The sequence below is a fragment of the Endocarpon pusillum genome (assembly GCF_000464535.1).
Source record: "Endocarpon pusillum Z07020 unplaced genomic scaffold scaffold4192, whole genome shotgun sequence".
NCBI lineage: Eukaryota > Fungi > Ascomycota > Eurotiomycetes > Verrucariales > Verrucariaceae > Endocarpon > Endocarpon pusillum.
In genome coordinates, this window is record NW_006916399.1 from 71,970 (window position 1) to 95,674 (window position 23,705).

The following is a 23,705-nucleotide window of genomic DNA, read 5'->3' on the forward strand; positions in this document are numbered from 1 at the left end:
CACGCAGCCACGCAGCCTGAAGGAGCCAAGTCCATGCGCTTTACGCAGGCATAGTTTCGCTCGGTTGGGATTACACCATCACGAACCATAGAGCCAGCTGCAACATAACCAATTTATGACAAACAGCTCTACGACCTTGTTCTGTTCGTCGTTCTGAGGCAATGACTGGGGCATTGAAAACCATGCAAGGCATGAAATCTGAGCCCCCTGCCAGCAGGGTCTCTGCACACAAACGCATATTTTGCCGAATCAGCCCTGCTGAGAACCTGGTACGGGCCGTACAATTGGTCCATAATTCCATATAGGTAGCATCTCTGGGACATACTCACTCGCGTATTGTTGCCAAGAAAGGCTGGAAGGTCAGCGGGAAAGTTCTTGCCGAGCTACTGTGCATTGCGAAACTCCTGCAAATCCTTGGCGTTGTCAAACAGAAACAGCTCTTGAGGATCTTCTTTGGATTTGTATTATATGAATAAAAATAATACACCAATATGAAGCAGAGCTTCGTCTGGTTCTTTTGATATAGATAAATAGTAGTATGGACTCTACTTGATAGAGCTGACAACTTACAGAGCAGATTCTACTTCTTTAAGAAGATTCCTGCATATCTAACATCTATATCACTAATCAGAAGAAGCACAACATCTTTTCCATATAGAGTATACCGAATAAATCTATTTATTGAGTCCACGTCAGCTGTTTCTGTCTGACAACGCCGCCGCAGCAACTCCGTACAACCTCCAAATTTCTGCAAGAGTTTCGCAATGCACAGTAGCACAGCGTCTCGGTGCTTGTTGTTTTCCCAGACCCCACATTATGCGTCTCTGTTCTCCCACTATCACACTGAAACTACATTGCAAATACAGTCTCGATGAAGACAGGATTTCCACGGACGAGCAACACTCTGATCAGGCCAGATGCAGATTCGAAGGCATCAATAGACGATGTTGGTTGCACAACAATCTCCCATCCATCCAACATGCTGTCTAGAGGGGATCTTTAGTCGTGTGCTGCTCTCGATCATGCATCCTGTTCGGGATGAACCTTTTATGATGACAGATCCAAGCCATAGATTCAGAGCGGACTGAGCCTTGTTGACAACTTATCCTGGCTCAGGCCGCGTAAGAGAGCTCTGGGCTGGATCGATGTACTTCTCATAAATGGGTCTGAAGTCTTTGCGCTTCATGTCTGCGAAAACTCAATATGCTCTACGAGAGCACCGCATACACCGTCGCTTTGACATATGAGAATGCGCTTAAAAAAGTTTGCCACTCTTTCGGCGATTTTCTGTTCAAGCGGTCGACAGGTGCTTTGCGCCATCGACACTTCTTCTGTGACCCCTTTAAGCTTTGCTCCCAGTCCTAATTGGTACGAACCCTCATTCCACCAGGAGCCTACCGATTCCCAGATCCCCACGCTCATCTGACTTCTACTGTACTTGATAGTGATGGAATCGACGGGTGTTGGACCACCTTCAGTCTACACATCGGAACACCTCCGCAGATGGTGAGACTCCTGCCTTCTATTACAGGAAATACTATATGGGTGGTGTTACCACGAGCTTGTCCGAACTCATCTCCAAATACCTGCTGGTCAGATCGTGGGAACATTTTCACGTCCGACCAGTCGTCGACATGGGTGGACAAGGGACTGTTCCAATTGCCTCTCAATCCTGAGCATTATCTACCATTTAGTGGAGCTGCTAATTATGGACTCGAAAATGTCGCAGTCGGTTCGAACGATAACGGTGGTGTAAGTCTTCCACATCAAGTCGTGGTTGGGTACGACACGGAGGATTTCTACCTTGGTGCTCTGGGGTTGTCGCCCTCGTTGGTCAATATCTCAGACTATACTGACCAGTATCTGAGCTTATTGGGGACTCTCAAGAAGGGTAACAACGTCTCTAGCAATTCGTACGGCTATACTGCAGGAGCGTCCTATCAGTTATTCCCTGCCAGAGATTTTGGCAGCCTCACCTTGGGTGGCTATGACTCAACACGAATGGATGCATCAAAGAATTTGACGATTCACGGGGTTCAGGACACCTATCAGCCAATGCGGCTTGGTATTAAAGATATTAAAGGTGGATCAACGAAACTTCTGGATATGCCTATTGTTGCTGCTCTGGACTCTATCGTCTCGCAGATCTGGCTTCCAATCTCAGCTTGCAAGAATTTCGAATCCGCGTTTGGACTTGTTTGGGACTCAAGATATGAGCTCTATATCCTAAATAAAACGCAACGCTCGATTCTCCTTGAGAAAAATGCCACCATCACCTTTACTCTGAGCACTGGCTCGCTGCAACGCACGGACGACCACCTTGACAAAACGTTTCCATATGCCGCATTTGATCTCAAAGCCAAACCACCTTTCGCCGGTTTGAATGAGGCTGTGCACTATTTCCCCCTAAAACAGGCCGCGAACGAGACACAATACACACTAGGGTAGAACGTTTTTGCAAGCAGCTTACGTGATTGCGGATTATGATCGTGACGCTTTCAGATTGTTTCCGGCTGTTTTCCCCGACTACAACGTTGAGCCACATCTAGTCACTATTAACCCGCCCGAGGGCATCTCCGATGGACCCGATGATACGGTTCAGAACGTTCATTCGACAAGCGTGTGGTCTCGAACAGTCATCATCTGTACCATCAGTGGCGGCATCATCGTGGTTCTTCTCTTCGTGATCCGCATATCGCTCTGTGTTCAGCGCAATCGGCAAGAGAAACCTGCTAAGGCAGCTCCCGAGCTATCAAGCCATTGGAAGAAAGCCGAACTCGCAGGCAAACGACTCTATCACAGTGAGCTCCCAAGCCAAGTCGTTTCTACTCTTACGTACGAGCTTGCTTCCCCAATTGACGTTCAGCACGAATTAGCATCTATTAGGGAGCTTAGAGGTTGGACACGCTCAGAAACAATGTCTGTCTCCAACTCGCCGTCGCGGGACATGCCAGGCCATCGAGGCGGATCTGGCGTGCGTCAACATCGCCAAATCTATGAGCTACCTTGAACGAGGGATGATGCGGTCTTAGAACCATCCTTTTTTGCTGAGATAAATTATTCGGCTACAAGTCATGCCAGCTGAGGGATTGGATGTGAATTTGCACTCGCCCTACCTTGCCCTAGTCAGAGAAGGTCTGGCGACAGGAGCAAGTGCTGACGGCAGAAGCGCATGATCACTCGTGCAGTGCCATCTCATTTACAAAGAGCACAATCTGGGTCGAGCTGGAGCAGTCACGTGTTGATAGACCCTTGAGCGAAGTCCAGACGAGAGCTGCAGCTACATAAGAAAGCGAAAGTCTCAAGTCATCAACACGTCTTGTAGCTTGCTACCTTTTTGGCACGAAGGTTATGTCCCCTCAAGTTATCACCTTCAGCACGTTCGGATAGAATAATCAAGGGGAAGCTGGGTCGGACTGCTTGGCTGGCATCGATCCCTTGCAGTGTGTCATGTCAAGCCACCAATCCATGTTGTTTTTCGCAAAAGGAAAGACATGCCATCAGACTCGGAAGTCGCAAACCAGCCGCCATCAGAACGCTGCTCGTTGCTCTTCACACTCTCCTCTGTTTTCATTTCCCAGTCATTGAACCCCCATACATATTACTACCACCACTCGTTGTTGAAGGATGAATTGTCTTCAGCCACTATTGATATTCCTATTCGATTAACCGAATGGATAGACGTCATTTGGTGCGCCTACTGTGATTGGGAAAGCGGTGCGACCTCACAAACGCGCTGCTATGAGGTTGCTCTTATTATTTCTGTTCGCTCTGACTTTGACTCCCAAATACCACGCCATTGCAGAGCATCACATGAACAGACCTCCTCTGCATTGGGTCAATAAACGCAACTCCAATGTTCCTCTGCGCATCACAAACGACTGCGACCAAGACATTTACCCTGCCATCCAAACTCAAGCAGGCACCGGACCACCATCGACTGGCTTCCGCTTGACTCCCGGCAGCAGCAATGCCCAGTCAGTCAGCGCGGACTGGCAAGGGCGCGTATGGGGACGAACCAACTGCAGCTTCAACAGCCAGGGCACCGCACCGGCCAATAACGCACCGGGCCAAGCCTGCTCAACCGGCGACTGCGGCGGCACGCTCGCGTGTCGAGGCTCTGGCCACCCGCCGGCCTCCCTCGCAGAATTCACCCTGGAAACCGGCTCCTCACAAAGCTACTACGACATCTCCCTGGTCGATGGCTACAATCTGCCCTTAGGAATTCTCTCCCTCCTATCCAGCACCACGAACAACACCGATCTAAGCAACATCCCCCCAAACCTCACCAACCCAATCTGCATCGGCACCTCCACCCTCCTCTCCCCTACGGGGGCAGCAGCAAAAGACTCCACCACCCGGCACGCTCGCGTGTCGAGGCTCTGGCCACCCGCCGGCCTCCCTCGCAGAATTCACCCTGGAAACCGGCTCCTCACAAAGCTACTACGACATCTCCCTGGTCGATGGCTACAATCTGCCCTTAGGAATTCTCTCCCTCCTATCCAGCACCACGAACAACACCGATCTAAGCAACATCCCCCCAAACCTCACCAACCCAATCTGCATCGGCACCTCCACCCTCCTCTCCCCTACGGGGTCAGCAGCAAAAGACTCCACCACCAACTTCGGCACCAACACCACCTACCCTCTCCCGCTGGAGCAGACCCTCACCCCGTCCACCCTCTTATCCTGGTGCCCATGGGACCTCCAACTCTCCCCTCCCCTCCAACCCACCGACGGCATCTACCCGTACCCGGATTCCACCATCCCCCGCCCCGCATTCAACCCCTGCTTCTCTACCTGTGCCAAATACTCCTCCCCCAAGGATTGCTGCACCGGCCGCTACAACAACGCCAACACCTGTCGCCCCAGTCTCTACTCCACCCAAGCCAAGAAGATCTGTCCCGACGCTTATAGCTACGCGTTTGATGATCAGAGTTCGACGTTCATCATCCCCAGCGGAGGCGGGTTCGAGGTGGTGTTTTGTCCCCGGCTGGGCAGGAGTACGATTATTTTGAATGCGCTGGGGAGAGAGTTGAGGGAGTTGGCGCAGCGGGGGGCGGTTACGGGGGAGATCTTGGAAGGGGCGAGGAATGTAGGGTGGGATGGGATGGGCGGTGGTGGGAGTGAAGGGGACGGAGATGCGGGGCCGAAGGGGCAGGCGAAGAGATGGCTTGTCAATGGTTGGATGTGAACGGGATTTGGTTGGTCTTGCGAATATGGATTGAGTTGGCCATGGGCTGGAGTTGGGTGGTTCTGGATCGATGGGTCGGGCTTGTGCCTGAATCACCCTCAGCCTGCAGGATAAAGGGGTTGGACGTGAATTGCGCAGTGTACCGAGGAGGGTCGATGATGTTTACGCATGGGATTGGTGGACGGCGGGGATGGATATAAAACTGGACTCGGCCCAAAGGCGTGTTTGATGACTCCGATGGAACGAACGGACGAGGGAGGAGACAGATCGCGTTGTGCTTGGACATCGCATACTGGTCCTGATCGTCGTCGTGCTTGATGCTCTATCTCCTATCCACACCTGGTCCGATCAATACCTATCTACTTCTCGCGTTCTTGCTAGCCAGGCGAAGGGAGATGATGTACGTTTGTCCATAACTGCAGTGACCCTGCATCTCGCTCCTATGTGAAGGTAACTCTCTCTTCTCATAAGCGGCCGGCTCCGTTGCAGGTGTCGCAGCGTGAATCAAGGATCAGGGGATTGGCTTCCTCCTCGACCGGATGACGCTTGAGCTTTCCAAGTGGATGGCAAACCAATCGCCTCCGATCTCTCCGCTATATTGTCGCTTTCCGCACATCGAGATGGGATGAGTGGGCTTGACTGGCTGGTCTTTGCTTTGCGATTTTCCATTCCTTTGCAGACACCATCTCAGCCAACTACAAGACATGGGAAATGCGCACCGATTCTGCGGTAATTGAGGACTGGAACCCCATCGTTCCTCAAGTTATTGGTAGACTGTGTCAGGCCGGGCTCGTAGCTGTAAGGCCACTGGCAAACCAAGACAGCACTTCTCCGGCAGAACGAGGGGTGGAGTATCTGCAACGTTGGCATTGTGCCACACTGTCACATACTTCAGGATGGGGAAATGGTAAGACCGCTCGTGTGTCTCGGCTGCTGGGCTGCATCGTGATGCCTTTGCACGAGGACCACGTTGACAAGTCACCGATCAGCTGGCAAAGTTTTTTTGCTCGTTCAGGGTAGAATTGTCCTGAAACCTCATAAGCTGACGCATTCTCAACCACCAGCTCCCTCACCCATGATTTTTCGTCTCATAGGTGCGAATCAGCTCTTCCTCCTTGCCACCATTCAATAGTGCCCATAGAAAGCGTTGATCCCGCATCGAGTCATCATTCCACTTCCTCTTCTCCTCCGCCGATTGTGTACCCTCTGCCGCGCATCTTGTCCTAGCTTGCGCTTGCTCCTGCTCGCGCTCATGGGTCCAGAGTTCAGCGACTTCCTGCAGACCTTCCGACACCTCTTGTGCCAGGCTATCCTTGGGCGCTGCTGGCGGGTCACCGGGCAACTTCTCCTGCCACCCGCCATCTGTAGCCTGTCCATCATCATCCTCGTCGTGAACGACGTCTTTCGCATCAAAGCCCTTCTTCTCACTGTTCGGCCCGTACTTCTCCTCTAATGCCTTCCAGATATCGGCAGCGTATTCCAGAGGTTCTGCAATCTGCCATGGCTCCGAACCGGGTACCAGGGTCGACATGATTATTGCTTTTGCTCGAGCGTTCTTTGCTGTCCATTCCGCAAGTTGAGTGTCATAGGAGGCGTCGGAGGATGTTTGGTTGTTCGATATGGGGATTGGCGGATGTGATTGCAGAGAAAGGGGGAGTGGATTGGGATATGAGTCGGAGGGCTTGGGAGTAGATTTGGCGGAAGATTTTGGCTTTCGAGGCATTGTTCGTCAAGTGTGGACTTTGAACTAATGTCAGAACAGCCCTGTCATTGTAGGTAAGAGACTTGAAGGCGCTCTGTAGCTGTAGTATGTTAGAGTAGTTGGATGGGTGATTGAACTGCAGAAAAAGCGATGGAGCTCCGCGATTGGATCCGGTTGATTCCGCTGGCTGACCCGGCAGGTTTGGGGTCATCCTCCTACACAGTCATCTTACTGTTTTACAACTGATCTAATTAGGCGACAGCGACAGCGACAGCCACACGTGCACTCTTCTTGCTGTCTTTCATACCATCTGATTATTCTGCTTCCCGTCGCTCTTTATATCATACTCTTTATCTGTTGCCCTTTGCGCCGCCCCAAATCATCGTCCATCCTCTCTTACATACTCTCGTGACACGCTTCTTCGGACCATGAAACCGTCAGCATGCTTCTTCCTCGCTGCATCCTTACTCCTACCCTCCCTCTCAACCGCCCTCACCTTCGAATGTAGTCATATCCGCGTCAAGGGGAAGAAGTACAACTTTGAAAAGATTGGAGGACCGCATACAGTCTCGGTGATAGAGCATTCTCCTCCATCAATACACAACACCACATGGGCCGTTGATCTCTGCGGCACATTGAAGAAGGACAAAGAGGTCCCAGCCGGTGATCAATGTCCTAGTGGAAGCTATGGTAGGCCATCATCCAGCGTACTTGCGAAGAAGAGCTATTTGCTAACTCGTCGATGATAGTATGCGGGGTGAAAACAACATTCAATCGCAATGATGACGACAAGCCGCACGTCGACGAAGTTATTCCGATAGCGGGAAGCTTTGCAACGAGCACAGGCACGAATTTGGATCCGATAATCGAGAGGCTTGAGGATATTTCCGGTTCGGATATGACAGGCCTGAGACTAGAACTACATGGGGGAACGTACATGAAACAGAAGCAAGTGGCCATCATTGATTTGCAGTGTGACCCCGAAAGGACCGGCAATGAGAAGAGCCCGGTCAAGAAGAAGAAGGGAAAGGATGACGAGGACGACAAAGTGCGCAACGCGGAATCGGACGAGGGGAACGATTCAGCAGATGACGACGATGACGACGATGACGACAACAACAGCCTTCGGTTCGTCAGCTACAAAAAGGAGGAAGACCACCAGGTCCTGCGGCTGGACTGGCGAACAAAATACGCATGCACAACATATGAAGAAGACGACGACTCCGGAAGCGGCAAAGAGGGTACAAGCAAGCATTGGGGTTTCTTCACCTGGTTTATCGTCCTGTACGTACCTTGTTCCCTCCTAGCTCTACAGGTGTGGAATCAGGATGCTGACCTCTCTCTCTCTCTCTCTCTACAGCCTCTTCCTCGGCATCGCCGCCTACCTGATCTTCGGATCCTGGCTCAACTACAACCGCTATGGCGCACGGGGTTGGGATCTCCTTCCCCACGGCGACACAATCAGGGATATTCCGTACCTGTTCAAAGACTGGTCGAGAAAAGTGGTTAGTACCGTGTCCGGAGGGGGCAGTAGAGGAGGGTATAGTGCTGTATAGACGTCTCAGCGTCAGTCATAGCTTGGAGTTGGTAATTCTTTCTTCCTTCTCCTCCTCTCCATGGCAATCCTTGGAAATTGGTTGATGATAATTTCATGCCACGGGCCGTGTGGGCGATGCTGCATCCTGGACTGACTGCATAGTTCCCCCCTACCGTTTCTCATCTCTTCTTCTGCTGCGTATAACGCTGTATCCCCACTGGAAGAATCCAACCAACCAACCAACTCACCTGCTCTAGTCAGCAAAGCCTCACACCGCCCCCCTTCACCTTCATCTTTACCTTCCACATCCCCAAATACCATCCCAGCCGTTTTCCCTTGATCCGCATTTTCACTCCCCAATCGATCTTGACCGACATCTCGCTGGGCCTTTGCATTCTCCTCACTCTTCATTCCCCCTCCCTTCAGCGCTGCAATTCTCTGTCTCTGCCTCTCCCTCCCATGCCCACTCCATTATACTTAGTCTATCACATCCATCCCATCTCATTCCATCCGAAAGTATTTCTCGTCATCGTTTGGGGGGGAGGAGAGAGAGAGAGAGAGAGAGAGAGAGAGAGAGAGAGAGAGAGAGAGAGAGAGAGAGAGAGAGAGAGAGAGAGAGAGAGAGAGAGAGAGAGAGAGAGAGAGAGAGAGAGAGAGAGAGAGAGAGAGAGAGAGAGAGAGAGAGAGAGAGAGAGAGAGAGAGAGAGAGAGAGAGAGAGAGAGAGAGAGAGAGAGAGAGAGAGAGAGAGAGAGAGAGAGAGAGAGAGAGAGAGAGAGAGAGAGAGAGAGAGAGAGAGAGAGAGAGAGAGAGAGAGAGAGAGAGAGAGAGAGAGAGAGAGAGAGAGAGAGAGAGAGAGAGAGAGAGAGAGAGAGAGAGAGAGAGAGAGAGAGAGAGAGAGAGAGAGAGAGAGAGAGAGAGAGAGAGAGAGAGAGAGAGAGAGAGAGAGAGAGAGAGAGAGAGAGAGAGAGAGAGAGAGAGAGAGAGAGAGAGAGAGAGAGAGAGAGAGAGAGAGAGAGAGAGAGAGAGAGAGAGAGAGAGAGAGAGAGAGAGAGAGGCTGCTGTGGGCTGGCTGGCACAGAAAGGTAAGCAGAGGTGGAGTTTCCGGGGGAGTTGGAAAGTTGAATAATCTACATGAGCGTGAGACTTTTTTCGGATGGATGGGCAGAAGAGTCTGTAGACGGGATTGGGGATTTTTGATCCATTGGGGTTTCTGAGCGCTAGGGAGGCCTTCTGTGGTATTAGCTATATGTGTATGAAGAATAGTATCTAGAATGAATGTACAGGAAATGGAAAAACGCCGTATTATTATGTTGTTCCATCCGATCCGATATGGACTTCAGGCCTAGCCGTTCAGTGTGGCTGTTGATGCAATGCATCCAATCCACATAACGAAGGGAGACGCGACGCCTGCAATGCAATGCAATGCAATGCCAACCCATATCCAGTATCAAAGGGAAAACCCCTAGTATTAAAAGCACAAAATGAGAAGACCGAGAAAAGCCGAGGAAGTGGCTGTCTCGCGTCCAGCAACCCCCCTGCTCGCCCAGCTAGAAAGAGCAAGCCCTTCCAAACCTCCTATCGCTCAACGGCTGTGGAAACACACCCACATCCAAAAGCCGATACAGATCCCACTCGGGACTGGCCTCGGTCTTGAAGTTCCAAAAGATCCACCCCTGGCTGTACAGCTCAAAGACATCCAATTGCGCCTCGACGTATTGACGCATGTCATCCTTGAATGTCTGACTCCACGTCTCGATGAAGTTGACATTCTCGCAGGACCCGCGTCTGGTGGAGCCGGGGAAGGTACCGTCGTAGCGAGCGCCGATACCATACCCGTTGAGCGCAGCGGCGCAGTCCGTCATCGCAGCGGTCCATTCACCGATCACGAGCCATTTATCGCGGTTTTGGCTATAGGAGGCGACGTTGTTGCAGACGAACTGTCTGTGTTCGTAGGGCTGCATGGCGGCGAAGTCGTTGTTGAAGATTTGATATTCGTGATGGTCTACGACGACATTTTGGGCATTGTTGTCGGTGGGACTGAGGAATCCGTTCCAGCTTTGTGGGGGGGCGAACCCGTCGTGGAAGACGACAGGGGTGTTGCTTACTTTCCGAACGTTGTTGAAGCCCTCGCGGTAGTATTGTTCGGTGGCGGTACGGCCGCCGGGAATGTTGGTGAGAAGGGGTTCGTTGAGGAGTTGGATGGCGACGACGACATCTTGGTAGGACTGAACGGCGTATTTGTTGGCAATTTGGGCTATGACATTGTTGGTGAAGGTGGCGGTATCGCCAGATGTCCATGCGGGGGTGCTGGTTCGCTGGCCGGAGTTGTCGAAACCGTTCTGAGAGAGAGGTGCTCCTACAAGACGATTAGTCTGATGTGCGAAGAAGCCTGAGTGACACACACCATGTAAATCAATCCAGACCTTCAGGCCAGTCTGCCGAGCCCAATCGATGGCTTTGTCAAGATAGTCTTGTGCTCCCATGATATAGGGGTCACCGGGATATTTCTCGAAAGCCCAATATCCAATCGGTATTCGGACAGTATTGAAGCCAGCTCCGGCGATTCTCTGGAAGTCTGCTAATGATACCCAAGTATCCCAATGTCTCCGTAGAATACTGCCCGCATCTGGCACTTTCTGCGTGAGGGTATATTCATCCACAACCGAGCCGTCTTGGGCTTGGAAGATTGAAGGAGTGATCCATGGTTCTAATACCAGCCAGCCGCCGAGATTTGTGCCATGGACCTTCTGCGAGCTGAAGTCAAAGGCGACATCTCTTTTCCAGTACGGTGCGCTGTAATGCGTCAGCTGGAGGACTCTGCGGGCACAGCTTGGATCACTTACGCAGATACTGAAGCTATCGACGCAGCAGTCACCAATATACTCCTCAATAACATAGTGAAGACTATTTGTATGGGTCAAATGAGACTTCAGGTGAAAGCTTATACCCCGTCGAATGTGTAACCAACTTCGCTGGCAAGACGACCGACGATGTTTAAGCAAACTTGTTGATGTCAAGGTAGATCGTCTACCGTAAAGATTGACGATGATGACAGCCCAGGGGAGGGATGGATAGAAGCAAGTAGGAATTGTGGCAGGCAGGTTAGTAGACTCTACCACAGGCAAGATGAACGAGTGAATATTCAGAACGCAAGGGTGGGTGATGCCAGATACAAAATAATCAGAGAACAGTCAAGAATAGAGCGAGTGTTTCCAATGTACGCACATACCAGGATGTTGAGCGTGACGCGAGCAGTGGGTCTGACATGCAAGCTCAATAATAAGAGTCGGTAGCACTCCGTCCAAGAGAGCAAACTCAAGCTCCGTGCTAGCAATTTCATCATGGGAGCCAGTTGCCCAGCCAGAACGTTGCTGGGAGTGACAATCCCCATTCCAGGACAAGCAATGGTGGCCAGCAACCTCCAAGACATTCGTGGCAAGATTGCAGTCCTTCTCTACTGCCTGATTCGGATACCAATCTCCTTTCATGAAGAGTGGGTAGAATTCAGCACACCAGATTGAGCCAGTTTCAGGGTGTTGTTGTTGACTCCTTGAGAACATCGGTTGAGGCGCAGCGTTTTTCCCCAGGGTGGGTCCAAAGACCAATCTTCCCGCCACCAAAAGCGGAGCCTCAGAAGCAGGAACGCTCACAGGTTCAGAACCTGACCACTCAGAGGGGTCAGATGTCTCGCCCAGGCTGCTTTGGGTAGCAACCAAGCTTCCAGAGGATCCACTTTTCCTTTCCCATTTGCGCCTCGAGCCCAAATGACGACAAAGCCTATCTGCTTAGTGGCAACGTCACACACTATCGTTCCGTTGATACGCAAGTGCTTGATTTCGCGTAACCGACAACCATTGTCAGCAAGCGAAGCGAGGGCGTCTGACGATGATTGGGTCGAGGTACATATTTACTACGCATGACTGCAAAGTCTCGCATTGACCACATCTGTCCACATGCCCACCGTTTAATTTATGTCATCTCCGGCGGGAATGAGGATCGACGGGTCCGTGAGTCAAAAGAATGGATGTACCCCAAACAGGATATGAGCAAGCAAGTCTTTGACGCATCATTGTGAAACCTCTCTCTTACCAGAATGTGATACGTTTGAGCATTCAGGAGGCGGCGGGAAGGGGGAAACAGGACGGAGAGGTATGGTTTCACAATCCTCACCTTCGCCAGAGCAGGGTTTACTTCTCTGAAATGGGGTCAGATAAATACTAAGTTACGTGGTATATGGTAGAAAATCTGGCAGCAACCACGGCGCAAAGAATAGCTATCCACTGCGTAGTATGGCCCTCTGGAGACTAGCTCTAGTACATGTGCAACTGGTGCAAATAAGCGCCATCAAGGTTTAATTGAGGGCACATTGCACAGCGTCCAGTGTTTTCCTATTACAGGTATGTCATGGTAGTACGATAACCTGCTATCGTTGTTGAAAAATGTAGCACTTGATGCAGAAGATTTTCATCGTCAACTACTTGCAACTGGCTACTGAAGTGCTCATTCTTCTTCAACCTGCGTACATGATGGTCCTTCATTTATCTGAGGAGCATAAAGCTTGAGATGCACTTATGGGCGCTGGCACCATATTCATTGGAATAGAAATCGCAAGTAAGTTGACTTACTCTCTCCCTCCTCCCAGTACTAACTTAGGGGTTGGGCTTTTACAATACCTCCGCAATGGACTGCCTTTCGATGATCGATTTCTGCCTCTCGTTCCTCGACACCCGATAATAGTAATCGGTGAAATCACCACACTGCATATGCCTCAAGAACTCCTCGTCATGCGTGATAATAATCAGCTGAAAGTTAGACTGCTGCTGCCGATGCTTGATGATATCGTGCAGCGACTCTGCTAAAGATCGAATGTTATCACGATCAAGATTCGTCGTGGGCTCGTCGAGTGCGATCAGACCGCAATTAACGCCGAAGCATTCCGCCAGCGCGAGACGAATGATGATGCTGGCAAGAACCTTTTGTCCCGCGCTGCAGCGTCCTCGCATGTCCATCTCCGCGTCTTGTTTGATCATGGAGACGCGGTAGTTGTAATTGCGGTTGCCTCTGGCGTTTTCGTTGTCGGACTGAATAAGGATGGTGTCAACGTCGGTGCCTTGGTAGGTGCGCTGCCACAGCTCTTCGATGATGCGGTTGATCTCTTCCATCTTGAGGGCGTGATATGTCATGATCGCTCTGTCGAGAGCGCTGCCATATCTACCAAGGTCTTCCACTGCGGCTTTCGTGGTCTCGGTCTTGATGTGTGCTTCCTTGTACTTTCGTGCTGCGTCTTTGTAATCCGTCTCGTAATCCGCTAACAGCTCTGCTAACTGGTTGTCCTTGGATTTGATCTCCCCCATCTTCCCTTTTTGTTGTCCGGATAGGAAATTACATTCCTTTCTCCGCCGATTCACTTCCGCGTCAAAATGTGCCTTTTCGACGTCGGACGCTCTGGTGGCAAGATCGCGAATCTCTGCTTCTACCTTCTGCAGTTCTCTCGTCATGTGTCGATACTGTAGATTGTCGGAGTAGTTCACCCTCATCGCGTCGCTTTGATCGATTTGCTCTTTTAACTTGTTTATCTCTCGTGTCAGATCGCCTTGTTCAGCTTCATCTCGTGCGATTTCGTCCATAATAACCTTCAGCTCACGTTGAACCCTGGCTAGTTGGTGTGGCCCACCTGCAGTAATGTATTCCTGGATGATCTTGTTCGAATAATTGAGGTCCTGGAGATTCGAAGAGATACCATCAGCCCGGCTTTGGAGGTCTTTCTCCTTTGACCGGGCGTTCTCGTCAATGTCATCATATTTGGCCCGCGCCTTTGCAATCTCAGCGTCGAGGCTGTCAATCTCGTCATCTGCTTTGCTGATGATATCGCGTTGTCGAGCGGTTGCACTCTTCAGCTTTTCTAATTCCGCGACAAGGCTGGCTTTCTTTTCAAGTTGATAATTCGATGTGTTCAAATCGCTCTCAAGTCGACCAAGCTCCAAATTGAGTCTCGAGATGTCGTTTCGTGAGGACTCCTCTTCCTTCGTCAACCGCTGAACCACTTCGCGGGCTTCTCTTGTCTTCCTTTCGGCATCATTCATCATTTCCTGAATCTCATGAATAGTGTGAAAGCTTTCAGTCTGAGACTGTTTGCTTGATAGTTGCTCAATCCTTGTCTTGTTGCTTTTGATATCGGCATCGTGCTTGGCAATGGATTGCACGGTTTTAGACAATGCTTCCAGCTCCTTCTTGGCTTCTTGTCGCTCTTCTAGCTTCCTGTCACATTCCTCAAGTCGTGATAGCAGTCTATCTCGATCACGAGAAAGTTGTACTTGCTGCTCTTTCAGTGAAGGAAGCTCAGATGATATCTGCTTCCACATCTCATAATGGATGGCGGAATCTCTAGCCTCTTGCAGCTCTCGCTCGAGTTCCTTGATCTCTTCTTCCTGGTTGTCAGTCTGCGCTTTTTTCACCAGGCCTTCAATCTTGGCCTTGAACCTGTTTAACTCGGCTTCGGTGCGGAACGGTCGCGAGCAAGTGCGACAAGCGCCTTTCTGGTTCGCAACATCTAGGATTTGCTGCATAAAACTGCTCAGGCCCGCCATCTGGCCAGCGTCATCACGCACCGTATCGACAGTCTTCTGCCGCTCTTGTAATATTACTTCATATTCCGAAGGCTCGTCGTCAATAGCGTCACGCACTTTCTGCTTAGACTCGGACAAGCTTTTCTCCTTTTTCTCGATTTCCTCGCTGTTCGTTTTTGCTTTGAATTCGCATTGTTCGAGCTCTCGAGAGGCGATATTTTGCTCATGTTCTATCGACGAGAGCTGGCGATTACGAGACTGAAGTGCATTTTGATATGCAGCCTCGATCGTTGTTGGCTGCCAGTCGCCACCAAGAAGTTCCTTGATTCGGTCACCATGAACATCGATCATTGTCTCTAGACTACGGGAGCTGTCTTTGACAAGCTTCTTCAGGTGCGTCAACTCCGCCATCTCATCCGAAAGTTTGGTGCTTTGGACGAGTTCTGTCCGCAGATGTTTCGATTCTTCCTCAAGCAGGAGAACATTGGCATGGGCTTCAGTCAAAGCTTTCTCACGTGAAGGTTCCTTTGCGTCATTCTCAGCCTTGTGAAGCCGAGTGCTGATGTCTTCGATACGGGATTCAATTACCGCCTTGGACCCTTCATCGGCTGATATCTTGTCTATATTCCTTCGTATTTCTTGCCCTTCGCGGTCGTTCTGGACTACAAGCTTCCTGGCTTCAATCTTATTGTCTTGCAACGCCTTCTGCCGTTGTTCCAGTTGATTTTTAAGCATCTGAGCTTTTTTTCTCTTCTCATCGGCCTCCTCTCTAGCGCGGGACAGGGAATTGGTTTGATCTCGTGAGATCTTCCTGAATTTCTGCATGAAATCATCAAACTGATGGCTATCAGTAACATTGTCGTAGCCCCTCAGGTTGTGACGCCGGGAAACGTCTTTCACTAAATCTCGTCTACTTTGGACCTGCTTCTCGTACTGCTTCTTTTCTGCCTCAATTTCGCCCTTCTCGGTCTGCTTGGTGTCCTTTTCACCTTGCTTGGCGTCGAGATGAGCCTTAAGCTCTTGGAACGTCCCTAGTCGAGCTTCTCGCTGATTCTCATATTGCTCGATGCGAGAATCAAATTGCTCTAGCGACGAAGCTAACCACTCGTCAGGCTCCGGCACTTCTTTCATGCGCGACTTCAGGCTCTGTATGAGTTCCTCTCTTGTGGCAGCCTCACTGCGTTTGATTTCCAATGACTTGGAGACAGAATCATAATTGTCAAGCTGTGTCTGTGCCTGTTTCTGAAGTTCAGCGGCATGATTTATTTGTCGATCAAGCTCAATGGCGTCTTCGCGTAAAGCTTCGATCTCCTCTTGGAGCTTCGTCATTCGATTCTGGGTTTTCTCTGCCATGACTTTGTACTCCTTGGCATTCTGCTCCATTATCTTGTACTTGCCCAATTCTTCATTTTGCTTTTTGCGGAGCTGCTTGATGTTGTCGATAGCTTTGGTATATTTCTGAGCTTCGAAGATCTCATCAAATTTCTTCTTCAGGACTGATGGTTCGCTCATCGGCCACAAGCTTTCGTCCTGATGACAGAAGATAACATTGTCAATAATGGCGGTGGCGACGCCGAGGTACTGAGGGATGATTTGATCTAGTTCTGCCACACGGGAAGAAATGGCGGTCCGTTCGCCTTCCTTGATCATCAATAGCTGGCATTCTAACGTCTTCTGCTGTCGCGTGAGCCTTTTGACAGTAAGCTGTAGACTTCTAGTTGCCACCATTCTCGCTCCAGTAGCCGCCTTGAAGGAGAGTTTGACTTGAGCTAGAACTTCTCGCTCGCCAGCCAGCCTGGGATCGTGGATGAAAGCGCCACCCTTGCTGTTGGGCGGGAGAATGCCGGTTGTAACATACTTAAGACACTCGATGATCGTTGTCTTGCCAGATCCATTGAAGCCCACTACAAGGGTAAGAGGTGAATAGAACTGAATCGTCTCACTTCGCGTGTTGTCAAAAGACCGGACTCCAAGGATAGAGAGCTTGTCGATTTTTGACATGGCGACAAAGACAGGTCACGGGCAATTTCAAGGTTAGAAAACGGTACTGTCATACGAGACGGCCATTAATATACGGACAGGTATGTTGCATTAACCAACCGAGTCAACAGGTGAAGTGATTGTCCATGAAACACGCCTTTAGGCAGCAGCCGGATCTTGGCAATGGCTCCGCGATCTTGAAGGAGATCGATTCTCACGCTGTAGCTGTCACGTGGATAATTGTTTTATTGCTAGTATTTACGGAGTACTCCGTAGTTACGTATATTGCTGGTTGAGCGCTAGTATCTTTACTCAAAAACGTCTTTTGTGTTGGAATTGGCGGTATGCGTACAGCCAAATCCTTGGCACTCACGTGACCGCACTCTGCGCAGTAGTTAGCCTCTCCTCCTTTTGAGACAGATTCTGCAGGTAGATAGAATTCCACTCATCCACTTCATCATTTTGTACAAAGCAGCTAAGCCTATATTAGATTGAATGTAAATTTTCAACCCATTTGAATGAAGCTATCTCAATCAAGCTTTGCGATAACAAATCACAGCACTATGATGGAGTAACAAGGTTCTCCGTACGTCAAACTGTTTCATGATCTCACAGCTGGATCAATCTTACAAGTACAGCAGTGATACACAACATAAGCGCAGACAAGGGACAAGCCATGGCCATTGACATCTTCTCACCTGCAATGAGAAGGCTTAATCAAGGAGTATGGCGTCAAATACCTCTCTACCCGCTCCTCGAGAACTCTTGTTGAAGCCCTTTGGCATCTCTGCCCCACACATCGATATGGGACCAATTCTACCGAAAGCCCAAGCGGTGATGACTATTTTCAGTGTTATCAGACGTTGGGGACATCATCAAGTGGTATCCATGCTACTGCTCAAATAACCCTGCCAGTGAATCCAAGGTCTAGGCTGTGATATCTATCTTGACATGTCGCGCGATCATCTAATATTCCTAGATGTTCTCATTTTCCACGTCCCATTGTCTGACTGCTGGGGGCCCTGTAATTCCGGGACGGCGATTGAAGCGTTGAAACAACCGGACGGGCAGCTGGGCGCTCAGGACTCTGAGCCATTGAGCCACTTGGACTTGCCGTGGGCGAGACTGGCAGCAGGGGAGAGCCTGCTTGCTGTCTAGCTCTTGCCGCATCTTCTTCTCTTTGGATACGGGTTGCCACTGCACCTGAAGATGCCCCCGAGCCTCTTCTTGAATTTTCATGACCTCGACCAGGAATTTCGGGACCTCGTACTCCCGCCCTACTCGCACTTCTTCTACTAGACTCTTGCTCCTCAAGTTGGCGAGCGGCATTGGTGGCTGCATGCTGTATTAGTCCTTGAGGTCCATTGCGATTCCTAGTGTGAGGTGTTTCTTGCGTTCCAGCGGCTGCCATCCGTCCCTGTGTGGGTGTGCTTGGCTCTTCAGCCCGTGCTCTTGCAGCCAAGTTTGAGCTGGGCACATAACTTGTTTGCCCTTCTGGTGTTGGTGTAACGTGACTTGGGCCTGCTTGAGGTAGGCCGGCCTGAGGTGGAGCTGGTTGAATTGGAGGTAGTGGAGATGAGCCTACCCGTGCTAAGTTCACCGCTTCCTGGAGCACAGGCTGAACTTCAGATTGAGAGCATCCCGCCAAGGATTGGTCTTTTCTAAAACGTGCCCATCCCGGTAGATCTGTTGCAGATGGACCCGCCGATTTGAGACCCGCCAAAGTGTGATCTGCCAAACCGTTGCCCGTTGCCGAAGTGGGAATCATCGAAGTGAGGCGCGCCGGAACAAATCCTAATCCGGACAACCCCATTTCAGCGGCTTCTGCAGATGCAGACTCAATACGTGGAAGCCGGGGCCTTCTGGCAGATTCCATCTCAGAAGAAGTCCTCGTCGAATGACCTCGTGGAGAAGGACGTTGCAGTCCGGAAGAGCTGCCTTGATATGCTCTCTCAGATGAAGGACGCCTCTCATACAGTGAGCTTTGTTGGGCTAATTCAATTCCAGAATTGCTTCTCACTGAAGGACCCACTCCGAAAAATTCTGTTGGGGCGGCTACCCAAGCATTTGTGGTTGCCATAGCGTCACGACGGTCCCTTGCAAGAGGTTCCAGTGCTGCAGGATCTGTTTGAGATAGTGCAGCTGGACCTCCTCTAGGCTGATTGTTTTCAGTCACTCGGGAAAGACCTCCCTCAGAATCGCCTGCCGTAGAGGGGGACGGTCTGGATCTCGAAAAGAAAGCCCCCCCAGTTGCGGACGCAGAGGCACTTCCAGACATAGAACGACGACTTCCGGTAAGAGCTGCTGAAGGCTGATCCCCTCCGCGTGGGGCTCCGGTAGGATTCCTGGAACGTCGACTTCCTGGCGCAGGAGATCCCAATGCTTCAGAATGCAAGCTTCTACCTGAAGCTCGATCTCCTCCGGCCGGAGATCCCAGCACCGAAGCTCGACCATCGCCAGAGAAAACGCTTACTGGTACACCATCCGCAACTGAACCCTCTCCTACCGCTGTAAACCCTCCTAGATCGAGTGATGTAAGCCTTGAACCTCCACCCCTCTCGGTGTGGCGTTCATCATCAGCTCGCCTAGCGGGTGGGCCTGCTGGTCCAGTCAAGCCAGCTTCAGGAGGTCGTTCACCTCGGAGATCGCCCTCACTAGCTTCAAGAGTTCGAAAATAATCGCGCCAACCTCTATCCACTCGTAATCTTTTAATCACTTCGTTCCTTTGAAAGTCAGGATGACGCATTAGATGAAGCATCTCCCAGTTATCTCTCTCTTCAATCGGAGTGTGAGCTGCTCTGGGACTCTCATCATCACAGAGGAGGGGGGAACCGAAGGGCGGCAACTTCAAGCCTTCCTCGACAACTCGTCTCAACGCTACTCTCAATCGCTGAGCTGCTTTGAGATATTTTGGATTGCCACAACAGCAAGACGCGAATAAAGCTTCATATTGACCAGCTAGCTGTCGAAATGGCGTGTCGTGCAAGATTCCTTTCTCAAACAATTGAACTTCATGCTCATTAGCTTTGTTAAAGGCCACTCGAATGATGTTGCGTGATTGCTCGCCCCATCTCCAGGCCGCAACCGCAGCCGTACCACCCACGGTAAGCACTAGAGCAGGTCAGACCAAAACTTAGCCTTAAGGCAAGATGCAGACATACAGATAGCGGCACTGATGACCGTTCCAGCAATGCTTGAGATAAGGATAGGCTCCGGCATATTTGAGATTGCTTGTAGAAGAAGTGATTAAAATGCGATGAAGCGTCTGGTTCGGTGATATGATCTATGGCGAAACGAGCAGGGAAGATCGATTATAGAGAAGGGATATCAATAGCTGATAGTGTGAGATGTCAACCACTGGTAATCTTATGGCTGGAATAAATTAGGCGGATGAGAAAACAAGCTGATACAAATCTATGAGGATGTTTGCCCATCTCTTTATACAGCTCGCCTCTTTTGGACTATCGTGGAACATTTGCGATAACGCTTGATAGCTTGTTTTCAGATTGTTTGAAATCAAGAGATCGAAGTTTCATGACATACACCAGTACTACCTACTAGGGACAGGAGTAGATGCATTGAGTAATGCACGAAGATGGAAGTGCCGAGCGGCACGTGGAGTAGATGTGACAAGACTGCAAAAGGCAGAAAGAGGAAGGATAAACATGTAGGGCAACCAGTGTGCGTGTTTACTCATCGATAAAATACTTTCTCACTGCATTGTCTATGTTCGTAGGAGATCAATTCCTCGACACCACAATTCTTTCAATCAATGAGATCTCTCTCTGGCCGCCAAGGCACAGCCTGACCCGGCGTAGCCTGACCGCCCTTGCAGTCAAGCGTTGTTACACTGCAGTATCATGGAGTGAGGAGATTGCTGTGATGTTGGCGTAGAATCGTTGGACGGCTCAATCTTGCGATCCCAGCTCTCCGAGCGATGCGGTGCTTACATAAAAGAACGTCTCACTAGATAAGATAGATTCTCGTCAAAGGAATGAAGACGTGGGGTAGGACTTGACGGGATAACAGGAGGCTGATACACAGAGTGTCATAAGCCAAATTCGTCAAACGGTCGCAGTTTCTTTTGCCAAGAGAAACAAGGGTGCAGGCTGCAACCGTCCACCACAAAACGTCCAAACTAGTCTGCCGACAAAACATCGGAAAAGGCTCCGGTGGCATGTACAACTCCAGGTGCTGGCTCTTGGACGGACACCCCGAAACTCGTGCGCCAACCGCAGTCGCAGAACATGTACTATGTAGTAGGACATATGATGCCCGTGGAACGCAAATGCGCCCCTAGATTCAGGAGTCCGGAGCCTCGTACTCCGTACCGCAGTCGCATTACTTGCCTCACTGGAGAGTGTCTTATGCTAGTATCAAACACTTCTCGCCAGTGCCGCAGGAACTGAACGGGGTGAGCCGATCATGAGGGACTATAGATTGGCTTTATCTCAACCATCGGAGTGGAAAGGACTTGCTGAAGCTGGCCCCATGGGTTTTTGAAGAAATGCATCTATGTCCTTGATTTTAAGCAACGAAAGAAAGCACATGGTTCGTAGAATGGTTGATGTGCAGGTGGGTTACAGGAATCCAGCAACTGCCCCATGGATGTTGATGGATATGGTATCCAATCGACCTGCTCGTCTGACTGCGAAGGCGGCAAATATGTCCAAAATTGGAGAGCATGGCGTGTCGTAGAGCAAGAGCATTTAACGCGTACCAGTAGTAAGCAAGCATCGAAATTTAGGCGTTATTGGTGGGAAGACCTTACAAATGTGGTCCACCTGACTTGGGCTAGAATTCCGTGTCAGGTGGGCCAATAGAGAGTAGTTACTACTGCGATGTCGGGCCAAAGTAATGTAAGTGGGGGCGCTGGGAGACAGGAATATTGTTGCTGTAATACAGCATTGTCTCCGAATAGATCAAACTATGAAATGCATTTAATTAATAGTAGCCATTAAGGACTTATTAATGACATCCTAGAGATCTTTCTAACACAACATTTCCCAGTTTGTCCTCGAGTATTCTGAAATCACATATGAAAGAAGACATAATTCACGTGGCGACAAAATTTACCAACTAGTTGGTGGATTGACCTCCTTGTCCAAGCCAACTATCAAATCTCGGCGCTTTCTACCCATCTCCACGGCATGCCGTAGCAACTACCATGATCAAGTTCTCTTGCGCCTATCGTCCATTGTTCCCGCTTGCTCACAGTCTCTTGTAGTTAGTTGGATTCCTAGAGATGTGCCTCGAGAGACGTCTAGTACTCGTACCAATCTGAGAGATAAGAATATGGGTTCCTTACCCAACGATGCCACAATGGCGGATCTTGTAAATCTCAATGGAGACGGCATTGTTGACACAATGGATATGGACGGAATGCCAATGAATTTGGATATGACCCTTGGGGTTGCGGGAGATGCTGTTTTGGATTCTGTGGAGGTGAATTCTGATATTGCCCCGGAGAACGAACAACAAAACATCGACAATGAGACGTCCGCACATCCCATCACCGGTGCAGGGGCTGGTCCTCTCCCAACAGGCTATGGTGCACATTCCACTAATCTGAACAGCGGCAGCACGCTGACCGAATTTACCAAAAGACGAAACTGGTCCCAGCGTGTACTGGAAGAACTAAAAGACTTCCTGTATATTCTCACACCAGATCGCCGGCTTTTGTATGTTTCTTCTTCAGTCAAGGCTCTGACTGGCTACGAGTCTACCGAGCTGGTCGGCAAACCCATGATCGAATTCATCCACGCCGATGATACCGCCATGTTTGCTCGCGAGTTCAGTGAGTCCATCGCCACAGGCAATCCTTTGCGCTTCTTTCATCGCTTTCGGAAAGCAGATGCTACCTACACAATCTTCGAGTCACACGGACATCCACATTTCACATCAGATGCTGCTTACCCCTCGAATAATGCGGCCAGCTTCTGTCGTGGGTTTTTCATGATGGCTCGTCCTTACCCCACCAAAAACGCCGGCCTGCTAGACTCATTCCTTGAACACAAAATCGAGAACGAGCGTCTTAGCCGCCGCATCGCCGACTTGAAACGCGAGGAAGCCGAAGAACTCGAAGCCCAGAACAGGCACATGTATCGAAAACAAAACGGCCACGACAATGTTACGCCTTCAGAGTCGCGTGAGTCTGAGACCCCAGGTAGTGCCTCATATTCCGGTGGACAACTCAGCGACAGTCCTTATGGTGGGATGCCCCCGCCTGCCAAGCCGGGTGCTTCAAATACAGCTCTTACGCAGAAGAATCTTGACGAAGCAAATGCCAGCTCTCGGCCAGATAGTATCACCGATAAGATGGCGCGGTACGAAGGGGCATCGCATATTGAAGGTATCGAAATGCTCACTGGGCTTCACTACGGTGAGGGCGAGCGGAGTCAAGGCATCTCCACTGGCGATACTTCTGCTGCGCTCATCCGTGGTGATGCTGGTATTGCTATTCCTGTCGACAAAGATGGGATGCGGGCCAGTGGAGCTGCGGGGAGTAGTGGTGGGGACAAGAAGAAGAAATTGAAGATGGCCGATGAATATGTCTGTACAGATTGTGGGACCTTGGACAGTCCGGAGTGGCGAAAAGGACCAAGTGGCCCAAAGACTTTGTGCAATGCTTGCGGGCTAAGATGGGCAAAGAAGGAGAAAAAGCGAACTAGCGTTGGCGGGAATGTGGCGGGCATGCCAACGGGAGGCAGTGTAGAGAGCTAAGG

General features: G+C 50.4%; 7 protein-coding genes across 7 annotated transcripts; 3 read left to right on the forward strand and 4 right to left on the reverse strand.

Annotated features, from left to right (window-relative positions):
• Positions 1-1,203: 1,203 nt before the first annotated feature.
• Positions 1,204-5,194, forward strand: EPUS_02343 (uncharacterized protein; the record flags this gene model as incomplete). The annotated part of the gene is made up of 5 exons (XM_007805249.1): positions 1,204-1,306; positions 1,391-2,444; positions 2,503-2,974; positions 3,682-4,373; positions 4,441-5,194. The coding sequence occupies 5 exons, from the start codon at positions 1,204-1,206 to the stop codon at positions 5,192-5,194; spliced, it is 3,075 nt and encodes a 1,024-aa protein (XP_007803440.1).
• Positions 5,195-6,263: 1,069 nt separating this feature from the next.
• Positions 6,264-6,917, reverse strand: EPUS_02344 (uncharacterized protein; the record flags this gene model as incomplete). The annotated part of the gene is made up of 1 exon (XM_007805250.1): positions 6,264-6,917. One exon carries the CDS (start codon positions 6,915-6,917, stop codon positions 6,264-6,266), a length of 654 nt encoding a protein of 217 aa, XP_007803441.1.
• A 407-nt stretch (positions 6,918-7,324) lies between these two features.
• Positions 7,325-8,452, forward strand: EPUS_02345 (uncharacterized protein; the record flags this gene model as incomplete). Its single annotated transcript, XM_007805251.1, has 3 exons — positions 7,325-7,586; positions 7,646-8,180; positions 8,257-8,452. 3 exons carry the CDS (start codon positions 7,325-7,327, stop codon positions 8,450-8,452), a joined length of 993 nt encoding a protein of 330 aa, XP_007803442.1.
• Positions 8,453-9,981: 1,529 nt separating this feature from the next.
• Positions 9,982-11,330, reverse strand: EPUS_02346 (uncharacterized protein; the record flags this gene model as incomplete). Its single annotated transcript, XM_007805252.1, has 3 exons — positions 9,982-10,790; positions 10,839-11,227; positions 11,278-11,330. 3 exons carry the CDS (start codon positions 11,328-11,330, stop codon positions 9,982-9,984), a joined length of 1,251 nt encoding a protein of 416 aa, XP_007803443.1.
• Positions 11,331-13,098: 1,768 nt separating this feature from the next.
• EPUS_02347 (uncharacterized protein) lies at positions 13,099-17,001 on the reverse strand (the record flags this gene model as incomplete). The annotated part of the gene is made up of 1 exon (XM_007805253.1): positions 13,099-17,001. One exon carries the CDS (start codon positions 16,999-17,001, stop codon positions 13,099-13,101), a length of 3,903 nt encoding a protein of 1,300 aa, XP_007803444.1.
• Positions 17,002-17,965: 964 nt separating this feature from the next.
• EPUS_02348 (uncharacterized protein) lies at positions 17,966-20,199 on the reverse strand (the record flags this gene model as incomplete). Its single annotated transcript, XM_007805254.1, has 2 exons — positions 17,966-20,091; positions 20,142-20,199. The coding sequence occupies 2 exons, from the start codon at positions 20,197-20,199 to the stop codon at positions 17,966-17,968; spliced, it is 2,184 nt and encodes a 727-aa protein (XP_007803445.1).
• Positions 20,200-22,302: 2,103 nt separating this feature from the next.
• On the forward strand, positions 22,303-23,703 carry EPUS_02349 (uncharacterized protein; the record flags this gene model as incomplete). The annotated part of the gene is made up of 1 exon (XM_007805255.1): positions 22,303-23,703. The coding sequence occupies one exon, from the start codon at positions 22,303-22,305 to the stop codon at positions 23,701-23,703; it is 1,401 nt and encodes a 466-aa protein (XP_007803446.1).
• Between the last annotated feature and the right edge of the window lie 2 nt (positions 23,704-23,705).